The sequence below is a fragment of the Nannobrachium achirus genome (genome assembly GCF_963921795.1).
Source record: "Nannobrachium achirus genome assembly, chromosome: 7".
Taxonomy (NCBI): Eukaryota; Metazoa; Chordata; class Actinopteri; order Myctophiformes; family Myctophidae; genus Nannobrachium; species Nannobrachium achirus.
In genome coordinates this window covers 44343515-44359060 of record NC_137816.1, presented here as the reverse complement: position 1 = coordinate 44359060, position 15546 = coordinate 44343515, and the positions used below count along the sequence as shown (strand labels likewise).

Here is a 15546-nt window from a genome sequence, read left to right as displayed (position 1 = left end):
TGGTCTGGTTTCTGAACGTTAGACCCACCCAATGTATACACTGCTGGAACAGCCATTGTAACACAGATCTTTGTTTGTTTACATCAACCTGACAAGCTTTAATATCCAGTAATGAGATTTATATTATGCGACAGACACAGTGGACAAAGTGTGTGCCATCTCTTTCCATTAATGAATTGCCATCTGGTTGTATTTAATCTCTCAGAGAGGGATTTACTTTGCAGGCAGATTGTGGAAATAAAACATTATAAATCACGAGCAAACAGGGCGCTTATGTTATATCAAAAAAAGTAAAAGCGCTGGAAACCCCTGGTCGAGACAAATGAATTAATTAAGTACCCATTTAAGTTGTGTATACAGTACAATGATATAAAGTACACACAAAGTTCCTTAGGGACATCTCTGACTATTGCAAGAGACAAACTATCAAAACACTGGCAACTCCTACCTTTCCTCTCCCCGGTGAAGGGGACAACGTCCTCTCTGTCCTTATGCTCCATGGCTTCCTTCTCCAGGTAGTTGAGAAGGCGTTCCCTGTTAAAGGTTCCTGTATCTTTCTTGGTCGTCTGTTCCTTCTGGCGCATGCTCGCCGGTAACAGAGCGTTCTGGATTAGAAGAGAAAGAGACACATTTAGGCAGGTCAACTACAGACTGAGAGCCCCTACACAGGGGTTGACACACAAGGCCTCAGAGGCACCTGGGTAAGAGCAGATTTGAATTTGGTGCATCTGGAGTTGACTTTTCTTATTTTTTCTCTCTTAGCCAGCAATTAAGAGAAAATATTAAGAAAAATATTAGAGAAATTTAAGAGAATGTTGCAGCCTGCAGCATGAGGCCCATTGTCATATTACAGACACTAGAAGCGTCTAGTCGGCGACCTGGCCAACTCGGAACAATGTAAATAGGGAATGAATGCCCCGCCCTTTAATGCAAACCCCATTATACCTGTTTTCATAGGACCCGTTTTGACCATCTGTCTGCCTGTGTCCATTTATGCCCATATATGGAGATATCTGTATCTGTCTGTCTGTCTGTCGGCGTCCATTTCATGTCCATATATGGAGATCACTGCAGTTATAGTTCTGGGTCCATTTTATGCCCATATATGGAGATATCTGTCTATCTGCGTCCATTTTATGCCCATATATGGAGTATCTGTCTGTGCCTCCAACTGTGTTGCAGACACAGTGCCGGTTCCCCCTTTAATGCAAACCTCATTATACCTGTTGTCATAGGACCCGTTTTGAACATCTGTTTGCCTGTGTCCATTTATGCCCATATATGGAGATATCTGTATCTGTCTGTCTGCGTCCATTTTATGCCCATATATGGAGATCTTTGACCATCTGTTTGCCTCTGTCCATTTATGTCCATATATGGAGATATCTGTATCTGTCTGTCTGCAATCCATTTTATGCCCATATATGGGGGCATTCATTTTATGCCCATATATGGAGAACGCGCGTGCCCGTGGGACGAACGGTTCTCGAGATACGCGGATTACATACATACACACTCACAGAGATTTTTTGTTGACTCATGTGGCGTACGTGATGTCAGAGCCTTTTATGAAGTGATGTCACAATGAGTCAGAGCTTTCGCCGATTTCCTCCGGAACAGCCTGATGTCAACAATCAACCCCGCATAAGGAGATTCCGAACGTTTCGCGCCGGTTCGGGAAAACGCGCGTGCCGAATCTGAAGCCGGTGGGACGAACGGTTCTCGAGATACGCGGATTACAGACACGCAGAGACTTCTCGCATTTATAGATAGATGCCACTAATAAATGGGAATAAGTGATCCTTTAAGACAGATGAAGGAATTACCAAATTGTTCAGAGTGCCGTTTAACCTTTCCTCTGGGATTTGCCTGGTTATCATGCGGGTGATTCAACTCACTCAGGAGGCTAAATGGAAAACAAATAAACCTCTCTGTGGCCCGGGGAGATTTTATTATGTTATATCAACAGCTATGCGCAAAAACAAACACAACACAAACACAAGGCCATCTGGGGACCAAAGGACTTGTGTTAGCCTCTCCCATGACATTATGCTGCTTTCCACATTGTGGCATTTCAAATGGCTTTAGACACCACTATCTTTTTTCTGAGGTTTGGCCATATAGATTGAAATGTGTGCAGTGTTGCCCATTGCCCATTTTCTTTACTTGTTAATCAGTTGTGTAGTCATTACAAAATCAGTTAAACATTCAGTGAAATTTGTCGCTGCACGCATGCATCCCTACCGCAACATGCCAATGCAACCACAACCACCCACTTTCATTCACATCAACCCCTTCCACAACTCTCATCTGTGTCTCACTGTCTCTCCCCAGTCCCTCCCCAAGCCTTCACCTCTGGATCCATCTCCTCCAGGGCCGTCTCTAGCTGTTTGAGCTCCTCCGCCGACAGCTTGTTGAGGATCTCATCTTCGTCAATCTCCTTGTACTTTTCCAGGTCTTTCTTGTATGACAGCGCCATGGTTAACAGCAACAGCAAGTCAGATCCTCCTACGGCACAGCACTGACCCTAAAGATACACACAGGCAAAATGACACGCATGAGACAAGGAAGTGAAGGAATGAGATTTTGCACGAAAAGAAGTATTAACATTATATATAAACAGGATAATGTAATTACAGCTGAAAGTTTCTCTTTCGGTCTGAAAAGGCTACATATCTTCAAGGACATACAGTGCTTAGCTCTCTGCCAGGGCATTGTTTAACTACTGTGGTTACATTGCACATCAACACAACAGGCAGGCAGCATGTACATCTGTTTAGATAAGAGTTAAGCTGGTGGAACACTGCACTGTGTTTTTTCAGTGCGTTTTGGAAATCCAAAATCCTCTAGAGCATTTTTCAGGCCAAGGAAAGAGAGAGAAGAGAGAGAGCGCAAGGGACCCAGTGGTAACAGTTGCGAAAATCGAAAAAAAATCAACCCTGGTCTGAAAATAAATACGAAACGGGCGGCATTGTGCAAATGTGATTGACATAACGTGAGGTCGTTTTTTTATTTAAGACATTAATCATGTACTGACCTACTGACCATGACTCATTATTACCTATAACCACCATCCATAGTGTTGATCCATCCTAGTTGTCACTAGACTCACTCCAGTGATGAAAAGGCCTGTACAATACATGATGTGTGCGTACATTTACACACGTGTATGAACATTTACAGTAAAGTGGGTTCCAGACGATACGCCTCCTAGTAGTGTTGTAGTCGAGTCCACCTAAAGCGAGTCCAAGTCAAGTCCAAGTCATATGAGGTTCGAGTCCGAGTCGAGTCCGAGTCATGACCCCCTGGGAGGGGGCCGAGTCCGAGTCGAGTCCGAGACCGACGGGAGTCGAGTCCGAGTCGAGTCCGAGTCTGACGGGAGGCGAGACTGAATCGAGTCCCCAAAACCTGTTTTTTTTTTTTTTTTTTTTTTAGGTAGGCTACAGAAAACAACCTTTTTTTGTTGTTGTTTTTGTTTAGTTGTTTTGGGGGAATGAGGGTTCTTTGTTCTTTATTAAAACAATAATAGGTCTCCTCAAATTACCTTTGGTTGCTGTGGTTTAGACCAGATGGAGGGATTATATCTCCAAACTGGCTTGGGAACGCCTCGGTATACTCCCTGAGGGAGTGGAGGAAGTTGCTCGGGATAAGGAAATCTGGAGGTCTCAGTTGGAACTGTTACCCCCGCGACCCGATTCCGGCTAAGCGTTTGATGCCGGTTCACAGCCAAAATATCCAGCTCCATGTAGCCGGCACCTTAGGTTTGAGGGCATTTTACAGTAGGCTACTCCATTGCTGAATGTGATGTTGTGAGCCAAATGCAATTGTAAATGTCTGCTCGTTTTTACATAATGACATCAATCACATATGGTGAATGATGGATTCATTTATGTTCAGTCTCTCTCTAAATTAGTACCAGGGTTGGGAAGGTTACTTTTAAAAGGTATTCCTTACTTAAAGGTATTAACTAGTTACTGCCGCTACCATTTTTCCCAAACAGACATTAGAGTTGCTCCAATGAAAATGTTTCCCCCAGGCAGAGAACAAGTAGGCCTACTTTTGAGTGCCAATATAATAGTACAAATAAGACTTATACTGTAGTACAATATCCCAAATCACAGGCGATGATTATCCAGTCTAATGTCATGATATTAAAAAAATAATATTAATTACAAAATAATTATACTAATGTAGTCTAGGCTATAACATTTTAAACATTGCTGTTTTAGCTCTGTCGTTGTAATAGAGCTGCATGATTATGGCAAAACTTATTAAACAAAATGTTATCTTAATGAAAAACTATTTTATTTTGACCAAAAATAAATTATTAGTTTCCCCATTCAAACACATTACATGCCTGTTTGCATTTCATTATTTAGGTGATAAATACCTTATGTCATTTTAGTCTGATACCTGTCAAACAATGCAAAAAAATACCCCATGTCACTGTTGTTTTGATTTGTCTCAACCTCTCTAGGGGGACTTAAAACGTTACACTTCTCTCTGTTAATCAGTGTAGCCTACTTTGTTAAACTTTCGGACCAGGCTTGCTTAACGAGTATTAATAGTTTACAGCTGGAAAGAAAACAAGACGTTGCATCTTAATCCAGCAGTGCGCGTGGATGATTTAAACTACACACAACGTCGTGTTTGGAAGCTGTTTACTACACTATGGAATTATTTATTTGGAACACAACACGAGGATATACTGCAGGTAGGAGAAAAGAAAAGTAAAGTGGACTGTGTTCAGTGTTGTCTGCTGGCTGCTGCTGCAGGGGCTCAGTGTGTGTGTGTGCGTGTGTGTGTGTGTGCGTGCGTGCTACAGTAGTGCGTGTGCTTATCAGATGCGCGTCAGATAGCCTATGCTGCATTACTTAACGCTCTTAATGTTAACGTTAATGGGCTCCTCAACATATGGATATACATTTCTTCCTTTGCATTGTACTGACTTGACTTGACTCGAGTGGACTCGGCGGGGGGCGAGTCCCGGGTCAAATGGTCCGAGACCGAGACGAGTCCAATCAAATTGAGGGCGAGACCGAGACGAGACCGAGTCAATGAAAAATTGGACTCGAGTCCTGACTCGAGAGTCGAGACGAGTCATTGACTCGAGTACTACAACAATGGGAGGTGGGCGGCTATTTAGGCCACGCAGCGAAGTTTAGAGGCGGCGAGGCGAGCGGGCGCGGTCCCGTGAAAATCCCCGTGAGCGTGCTCGTTTGTGCATGCGCACGCGGGCGGTGAGAGATGGATTGTGTTCATCTTTGTGAAATACCGCGTGGCGTTTACTCGCTGAGCGAGTGTGTTTGTGTCTCACGGTGGCGCGGCCACCGCTGATCCTAGCGGCAGCCCCCACGGCAACCGCGTATCGTCTGGAGGGTACTTTAGGGTCACACAACACCGTCACAGTTTGGTGGTTTGAAAATATGGTCGTCCTAGTCAGTAGGTTTTATATAAATAGTTCAACAACTACCATACTTCAGGTTAATATTTTTTACAGTTCTTTAAGTTGACAATAGTTGATGTAACAATTTACAGGGACAGTTGTGTTGTTTCATTCATTTAAGAACCTGTATTTTCAGAACAAAAGAGTTTCAGCATGGCCTCTCAGCTCAGAAATATAAATACTATTTACTTCAGTCAACACTGACAGATAACGCTGTCATTTCTCCCCCTTTCTTTAGAACCAAGACAGGAATTGATTTTAGAAGAATATAAGTTGAAATCGATAATGTCTCAGCGATATACGATACCCATCCCTAGGAGTGCATGGACACATACAGTACGTACTATACTATACCCACGTCACACACACACAGCTGTGACAAAAGAGGAACTTTCTCAGGATGAGAGAACAGAATGTCAGGTCCTAAGGGAATCAACAACAAACTCCACATGTAACCCTAACCTCATGTGTGTACAGTCAGACTGTATGAGCTAAAAGAAAATAGATATGTATATATTTTTTAAGAAGATAAAAAATTAAATAAAGTCAGAAAAAAGCAAGAATTAGGAGTAATGGAGCTACTGGTGAGAAGGTCAGTAGATATTAGACTCTAAAAGAAATGAATAGCTAGTAAAGCGCAAACAACGCTCAGATAAGTGTGTGTGTGTGTGTGTGTGTGTGTGTGTGTGTGTGTGTGTGTGCGTGTGCGTGTGCGTGTGTGTGTGGTCTGTGAACCAGGGAATGAGTGTACGGCTACACCCATTCCCTCTCCCACGACAGCGTCTGAAGTTCACACATGACCTCATGTTCCCACATTCCCTGCAGTACCTCACAGATGGTCTTCATTCCTAATCACTCTGTCGCTCATGAAACCCAGCTTCACTAGGAAGCTCTGTCATACAAACCACACACACATTCTACTGACAAGACTTCCCATAAAGCAGACCAACCTGTACTGGTTATGAACAGAGAGCGAAGGCCAGGCCAGTTTATTAAAGTGCACCCTGGGCAAGATATGACGTTCCGGTTGGTTCTAGCTGAAGTGGCGGAGGTGCTCCGTTTAATGGAAGTTACGTCATGTGGTGCGGTTCCGTTTACATTCCCCGGGGAAAACACAAAGATTGTAGCTCTTAACTCGCTCTCACTGTAAAAAATAAAAGTTGGGAAAACTCAAAATTTTAAGGCAACAAACTTCAGAAAACTTTTAAGTTAGACAATCAAACATAAAACTTTAAGTTTTGCTTAAATTGGTTTAGTTGGTTTATCTTAACATTTTAAGTTGCCTCAGCTTTTATAATTTTTGCTTAACTTAAAATTCTAAGTTGACCTAAACTTAAAAGTTTTCTGAAGTTTGTTGCCTTAAAATGTTGAGTTTTCCCAACTTTTTATTTTTTACAGTAAGGTGTAACGTTGTCCGAATTGATGTTTTTGTTCGTATATTGTTTTTCTGCGAGCGCAACCGGCGGAGCGGGAGAAGTAGAACAGATTTTCTTCAGCGGGGAATACGTTTGCAGGGACACCACACTGTGAAAAAAAAGACAACTTCTGGAAAAATTCAGCCCCACCTCCTAGAACTCTCTCTGCTTCATATCTTGACCAGGCTTTCCTCTTTGCAGATGAGTAGGCCTAGCTACGCAAGGCTAAGTAAAGTAAGGGAACCCTAGTGCAAGACTGAGTGGGAGGGACTGGGAGCTCTCTAACGCTCTGCCAGGAGCGCCCGACTTCAGGGCTTGAATTTAGTCAAAATAAACAAAACTACTTCGCTACTCACCTAAACAAGGCATTGTTGCGTTGTTGAAACTAAAGTCTATTCTCTGTGGTGGGAAACCTCAGCATCCCACCTTCTCTGTAAAATACACTTTTTGAGCAGAAAATAAAATATGTCCGCCAGACGGAAATTATTTTGTTACAGATTATGGTCAATGGTAAAATATATATTGACGAGATCTGTAGGAGGAGGACTGTGGAGTAAACAACATAATTTCCGTCTGAATTCCCGTAGACTTTCAACAACGCAAAACTGCCTTCGAAGAAGTTTTGATTATTTTTACTAGGGCTGTCACGATTATGACATTTTACATGATTAATTGTCACTCAAATAATTGTGATTAACAATTTAATTGTGTATTACATTTCTGTTTGTCTTGTAGGCTTTGAAGTTGCACATGGCAATCATGACACATAACTTAAATATACAAAGGAATTACTGACATATTTGACAATTTTATACTTAACCAGTAAGACTCCCTAATCGGGAGATAAGCGCTTATCGACACAAATAGGGCAAAAATGTGTTTTTCCAAAATCTTCCTGATCCATGTTGATGACATGAGTGTAGACATACTGTGTGGTGATTTTCGTGATTTTAGGGCAAAATCTGTAGGAGCAGTGTCCAAAAATGTGTTTTTAAAAATCGGCCTGAAGGTGGCGCTATATGGGACAGATTCATGTTGATGGGATGAGTGTAGACATACTGTGTAGCGATGTGTGTGATTTTAGGGCAAAAACTGTAGGAGCAGTGTCCACAAATGTGTTTTAAAAATCGGCCTGAAGGTGGCGCTAGAAGAGGGCCATGTGAGAAATGAGGGGTGGGGTCTCCGCGTTGCCTTGGTGGACGAATAGGTACCGGCCCCGGCTCTCCCGGACGCTCCTAGCCCGAGTTACGGCATTTTATGTGAGCTGCAGTGGAGGGGGTCCTCCACTGGGGGCGCCACCACTTTTGCATCCGTTCTGGAGCACCAGGACCCCCAGGGACCTGGGAGTCCCTGGAGCTCCGGGGGTCCTTGGAGGTTGTAGTTTGGCAGGTAAGGAGTGTGTGTGCAAAATTTGGCAACGGTTGTGGAGACATGAGCAGGGCAAAAGTGTGACGTGTGACGTGTGACAGACAGACGGACGGACGGACAGCCGGTGGAGGTTTTGATAGTAAATGCGACCTACGGTCGCAAAAAAAGAACATTGATAGTGGAAATAGCCGATCTACAAGCTCACAACGTGTCGCGTAATTTTGACTGAAGTTGAGCCCGGCTTCCTGGCAGAGCGTCAGAGAGACCTCGCCAACACCCTGGACCAGAGCTACCCCATATCCCAGACTGCGTTACAGCAGAAAAACATCCTCTATTATGGGGTTTGCAAATGACTGAGATTCTTCTGCAGAGTTCCCTGACATCTCTCACTCTACAACTGTACAGTTGTCATCAGTTCAGGATAGGCTTGGTCAGTATCATATTATTATGGGATACCAGGGTGTTAAACTACACCCATTTCCTGCTAACAACAACAATAAACAGTGTGAAATGTGGTGCACTCTGTGTCTGTGGGGCAATGGGGTAACATTTCATTGTGAAGTAATGACTAGAAGGGGTGGTCATTCGCTGAATGGTGTGACATGATGAGCCATGATGAGTGCCAGTAATAAAAGTTGACTTGTACTAGTTAAAAAGGGTATTCATTTAAGAGAGCCCGAAGGCATGATTTTCTGTAACATCAAAAATACTCTATATGGAATCATTCAAATATTTCCCACATAGGCCAACTATCTTGAGATGTATTAAAAATATATTACCCATGTGGATTTTATTAAACTGCCAGTCTGCCATCACTACGCTCCACACAAGTCTGCCCAGCAGCCCACTGATGTGTAAGTATTAGCCACAGCAACCAGTGTCATCAGGTGCTCTAGCAAGATATGGTGGAGGACAGAGGATCTATGGAAGGAGGGTGCTTATTTCTATCTATTCATTATTCTATAGATATTTAAACAAAGCAATAATTGTCCATGGAGGCTAGTTACATAGTATACATATAGCGTTGTAGGCAAGACAAGGATGTACAGTAAATGCTACTACAATGACTTTCATCACCAGCACCTCAGCTTTTACGTTGTTTTTGGAGTGGTGAAAGCACTCCCAATAGACAGGTATGTCCGTGGGTGCCTGGGTGGGTGGGTGGCTGGGTGGCTGGCTGGCCGTGTCCGTAGCCTGGCAATACCTTGAGTGGCCACACACTAGTTAAAGGAGGGGTGCTGTTTTGTGCAGGCCAGGCACACTCAACACACACACACACATACACGCACACACACATACACGCACGCACGCACGCACGTACGCACGCACGCTGCTCAGATTCACCACTCCACTTCGAACCGAGGTTTGATTTTTTTTTACACAAATTATGAACTATGAACAAACAGCTACTGTTCACCCAAGCTTTGAACGGAATCCATTGATTCCGTTCATAACCTCATCTGCTGTCAATTAAGCCAAGTAAAAAATACATCAGAAGAGATGGTGCTGGGTAATGACTAAATTAGATCACTGGAACTACACAAAGTGTAGTCAGTCAACTCCTACCATCGAGGGTATGCTTATGTGTAAAATGTTTACAGCTGATTTGTCACTCAGAAGTCAGAATAGGTTGTAAAATGAAATTTAAACCCTGGACCTTATGTACATCTGCTATTTTTACTGCCTCGCTGCACTACAATTTTTACAATGCACCTTATCATACAACTATGTAGTACATGTATGCTGCAGTGATGGAGCATCTTATATTTACAACTGGCTTAGAGGCCACGCCCACTTCAAGCACGGACATGAAGCCTCTTCAAGCACGGACATGAAGCCTCCACAAAACGGACATGCTTGAAGCCTGATTCGCCCCCTGTCGCCACTGGGGGGCACTGTTCACTAATATATGAGACAGCAATGTGTTCACTGCTCTCAGAGATCTCCATATATGGACAAATCAATGTGATTGGGGCCCGAGCTCTTCTAGTGAATGACAAACGACTTCACCCACTTCTTTACACATAAACACACGCGTACGTCTGCTGGGCACGCAGAACCCCATTTTCATAATTCCCAACTTGCATTGTTTCAGAGCAGTTACCAATTTTAGTTCATAGATAATGCCATATTCAAACAAATGGCTGGATGGTGCGCCCATCTGAGCACTAAAGTTTCTATATGTCCAAATATTTGTGTTTCGTATAGCCTGTGAGTGCATAGAACAATGTTCTGGTACTTTATTTTTAATCACATTAATTAAGGACATCAAGTTAGTTTTAGTAATATCTACTTATCAAATCTGCAGACACCATGATGTGATGTCAACTTTGGACTGAGAAAAGGCCACCCAAGGACTAAGGCTGTCACAATTATTACATAATCGTCTAATCGCAATTATTTGACATAATTGCAATTATTTCGTCATAATCGCCAAAGTCGTTTACAGGTTGAAAAATGTTCATATTTTCAACCATTTTCAAAAATAGTGGAAATAGCAGATCTACAAGCTCACAACGCGTCGCATCGGCTATTTCCACTATCAATGTTCTTTTTCAAGTATAGAATTGTCAAATTCTTTGTATATTTAGTTTATGTGTCATATCTGCCATGTGCAACTTCAAAGCCGACAAGCCAAACAGGAATGTAATTATCAATGGCAGAAACACAATTAAATCGTTAATCGCAATTATTTGAGTGACAATTAATCGTCATGTAAAATGTCACAATCGTGACAGCCCTAGCGATAAGTCACCTCAAGCACACACAGGCACATGTGCTGTAATGCTCTAATGACAAGCTCTGCTATATTCAAGACAACTATATGTACTGTATGCCTATAACATTGACTGTTTTACCACACCGTGCTCCGAAACAGTTTCTACTTCGCTGAATCATAAATTAATTCACCCCCAAGTTCAAAGGGATGGCCCCAGGTTATGTAATGCCCATGCCTAAGATCCAGTACTGACGGAGTGCCCAGACAAGACAAGAGTAATGGTGCGTGCAGACAGAGGTAATGGCGGCAATGAGTGAGCTGAGTAGAGGATGAGACGGTCAGTCTGATCAATGCCTTTCTGTTACTCCTGTGTGTGTGTGTGTGTGTGTGTGTGTGTGTGTGTGTGTGTGTGTGTGTGTGTGTGTGTGTGTGCTAATCGCACTGGACAACACACAACAGATGGCTAGGGCCAATAACAACAGTGATCCTTACACACTTTCCTCTACTTACCCCTCTAGTTACAGTAGGCTTATGTACTGCACATTTGTAGACATGTGAATGACACAGACACACATAGAATAGGTTTACAGTGACAAGACAGTGTGGTCGCTTTATAGTTTCCAACGCCATTAGTATTTCAATATCTAAGGCTAGATATTTACATTCAATTGGGTTTTATAGGCACAGGAAACGAAATGTTTATTTCGCTTAAGTGACCGGAACGCTCATATCACCCCAAAATACACTCAGTCATTTTCTTTTAGCTGACCATATACGTTTAGGAATAGGGTTAGGTTACTGAGGTTACAGAACTAAGAAATGGTTTTCCACCTCTTTATAACAGGAACATAATAATCTAAATCACATTAAAGAGTTAAATCATACAGACCGGAATTCAATGGACCGGCTACAGTAGAGCATAAGAAAGGAACCTCAAAACATTCAGACTGCAATTAAACATTTTAAGTATCATTCCATCAACAATAATTCTTACTAATTATTACCAGGTTCCCCCTGTTGTTTTACTTCTCCTGAGACAGAAGCTGGGGAACAGTAATTTAAGGCTGAGAGATGAACACAGGAAGTGTACACGCCACAGCGTATTAACTTATTACTTATTATAGTAAGGCAGAGGCTATACTTAGAGTGGCCCAGCACTACTGTCCAGGGGACAACATTCAACACTACTTCCTCCCCTACTCTCTCCAATCTCTATTTTCTTCTCGTCCTCTCTTCCTCCTCCACCCCATGGTCCCCTGCTCTCCCCTTCATCAGTGTCTGCCACTCCCACGGTGGCTCGCTGGGGAAAAGCAGAATATGATGCCAAACAGATGGAGAAACAGGGAGGGTCCCATCATGCTGATGTGAGGATGTTTTTCCTTGCACTAACGTTTACAAACTAGCACATGTGAAGTGAAAAAGTGGTGATCTGGCGGAGAGAGTGTTTTTTACTGGTGATTCAGTCAGAGTGTATGAAAGGGTGCGCTCGTTTTATTGTCCACGACATTGCAAGCGGCGCGAAGGCCAGCGGACCTTGGTCCTGCTCTTCGCCCCCGAGCGCCGCAGGCGCGAGTGGCCGCGAAGAGCGGGCCAGGGCCGCGCGGCCGGCGGAGCGCCGCGCGAGTTACGAAGCCGTGGTGAATGCAATCGTTATATTTATGCCCAGGCCGTAAGGCCTGGGCAAGCCCACGATAAACGCCCGCGCAGTCCGGTGCGCATTTCCGAACGCACCCTTTCCCCACACTCGGACTGAAACACCAGTAAAAAACACCATCCCGATCTGGCGGGCAACAGTCCGCCATTCCGAAACACCGCTATTCCGAAGCAGGGTTAGGGTTAGGTTTAGGGTTAGGGTTAGGGGTAGGGTTAGGGGTAGGGTTAGGGTTAGTTAGGGTTAGGGTTAGGGTAAGGGTTAGGGTTAGGGTTAGGGTTAGGGGTAGGGTTAGGGTTAGAAGTCAACGTTCGGAATAGCGGTGTTTCGGAATGGCGGGGTGTAACCGATCTGGCGTAGGCTGTAGGGCCGAACAATTTGGGGAAATTATCCAAGACGAAGTCATGTACTTGTCTTTTACAATGTATTTGTTAACTGTATTTGCTTAAACTGCATAATGCGACAATAATACCGCTTTTTTCAGACAATAGCAGCACAACACGTTTTAGATGTTCATTATGTGACCAAATGCCAATGCATTGAATTGACATCAATTCCAAAGTAATTACACACCACCATTTCAAGCACAGCGATCTCCACACACTTCTACATCAGTAAATGGGGTGGGGAGTCTGGGGACATGGATTTTCTCTATTCACCTCTTCCAATCTGCCCCATCCCTCACCCACACACAGCAACTCACATGATTAAGTAATGAGAACACCACTCAAGGAGTGCCCTCTTTTGCAACTCCAGAGCAGGCTTAGTTCACATTCACATAGCTCAACACATGGCATCACAACAGCTCTACTTTCCCCCCCATCATTATCTCACCTTTCTGACTATATACAACATTGTTTCTCCCTCCAAATGAAGCATGTCTAATACTTGTGCAGGCTTAACTGAAACCTGTTTATCAGCAACTACTGCATGGTTGGCAACTTGGCAGTATTTGTCTTCAAACAGCACACAGCAGCAGGCTTGCATTTGCAAGCAATGCCAAGTCAGCGCACGGTGACCGCAAAAATTCCATTCAATGATATCTTCCCATGGAAGACTACCTGCTTTCCAAGCCTGGGGGGGGGAGAGACTCACTGTTTCCCCACGCAAAGCCTCTCTACTCTTGGACCACACCCTCCTGCATTCAGCAGAGAGAGCACCACTGGACAAACAAGCAGTGTCAAGACAAAGAACTAACAATCAGAGCAACACATTCACGGTAAACAATCAGGCATGATGCCAGCCATGGACAACTGGGTGTCCCCGGTTGGTGTTTGAGTCATCACTGGCTTAACTTCGCTTGTTTACGACGCACTGGCGGTATCTTATCATAGTTGTCTGTCTGTATGTATGTCTTGCTACTCTGACTGGCAGTAGAGTGCAATGAAACGCACTCGAATGGTATCATCATCACCCAGACTTAATGATGATATGATGGTGCCGATAGGATCATCGCGAATTACGCAACATATCATGTTGACATATAGTAGACATGAGGTTACACGTAAAACAGATTAAGCTACCGTACATTAAACACAACCAACTACACGTAAACGCAATCACTTATCACACTGATGTTGTGATTCATTGTAACTTTGGTTAGGGTTAGTCAATAGGAGGGTGGTGGAAAGGAGTGTATACAATCACAGCTGGTCAATGATGCTCATACATACATTCCCAGGCACAAGGCAACAACATAACGCATAGGTTAACAACTGAAACGGAGTCATGATGAGACTGACACATTAACTTTAATAGCTGAAGACGTTGGTTTACGCTAGATGCGCTCAAGTACATTATGGTTTAAGTAAAGAAGCAGGCAAGCTAGCCTGTTGTTGACTCAATGAAGACAGACATGCAGCAGGCAGCTTGTAACCACCACCCAGCTCTAGTCCACAGAGGTTCTCCTTATCGCTATGTCAGACAGTGTCCGGTGAGCCTTTGCGCTCACAGCCGCAGCAGTAGCCTCTCTTCTGTAGTAAAAATAAAAAATACACTTTCGCTATTCACCAAAACAAAGACGGCTTTAGGGAGTTGAAAGCATACTTTCCTTAGTGGCAACACTCGGAGCCCCCCACCTCACGTCTAAAATACACTTTTTATCCAGAAAAGAAAATATTTCAACGGAAGTTTTAGCTACTCCACACCGCCCTCTACTGATCTCGTCAATAGAAATGTCCTATTGACCAGATTTTGCCTTCCGGTGAAATATCTTCTTTTCTGTCCATAAAGTGTATTTTAGACGTGAGGTGGGGGGCTCAGAGTGTTCCCACCAAGGAAGGTGGGCTTTCAACTCCCTAAAGCCGTCTTTGTTTTGGTGAGTAGCGAAACTGTATTTTCTATTTTGACTACAGACGAGAGGGTGCGCAGCCTTTCCAGCGGGCGCAAGGGATCAACAGAGACATAGCGTTAAGGAGTGCTCCATTCTAACGCTATGGACCAGAGCTACCTCAGTCTTCCACACGCTAACGTCCCCGTTAGCCTTTTTGCTAACCTACTAGCTAGACAGAGCGTTACAACAACTACTGACTGACAGCTTGTAAGACCGTGCAGCTGGCAGCTTACCTGCTGCAGCTTATTAAATATCAGTGAAAATCAATGGCAAAAAGCGAGCTAAATATTTCCTTACCCGTATCTGAGGTATTTCCACTTGAAACTCTGCCAAACTAGAACTCCTGTCTTTCCAATGAATGCGATGCCTTCTTCAAAATGCTTACTTTCTCACACTCTCTATCCCAAGGGCGGCAACACAGGAAGAGGCTGCGAGCTGAGCAGACTGACGGGCGTTTGAACCAATAGTGGGACGGCATGTTCACGTGTAGGAGTGGCCAATGGCGTGAAAGCCAATCCAGTCTCAGCAAAGAATATATGGTCATAATAAAACAAATGTCCCTCACTCACACCATCGTCATCACCTAACTAATAAACTATAACTACTAGCCCTTAC

At 43.7% G+C, this 15546-nt stretch overlaps 1 protein-coding gene across 1 annotated transcript in view; it reads right to left on the bottom strand.

The window, feature by feature from the left end:
• The window catches only part of tmod2 (tropomodulin 2), a 32131-nt gene extending 16796 nt beyond the window's left edge, over positions 1-15335 (bottom strand). The window contains exons 1-3 of the mRNA XM_080730802.1: positions 15229-15335; positions 2354-2527; positions 449-605 (exon numbers count right to left, since the gene is read on the bottom strand). Coding sequence (XP_080586928.1) covers positions 449-605; positions 2354-2479 — 283 coding nt within the window. The 5' untranslated portion in view covers positions 2480-2527; positions 15229-15335. The remainder of the gene's footprint in view (positions 1-448; positions 606-2353; positions 2528-15228) is intronic.
• Positions 15336-15546: the final 211 nt, after the last annotated feature.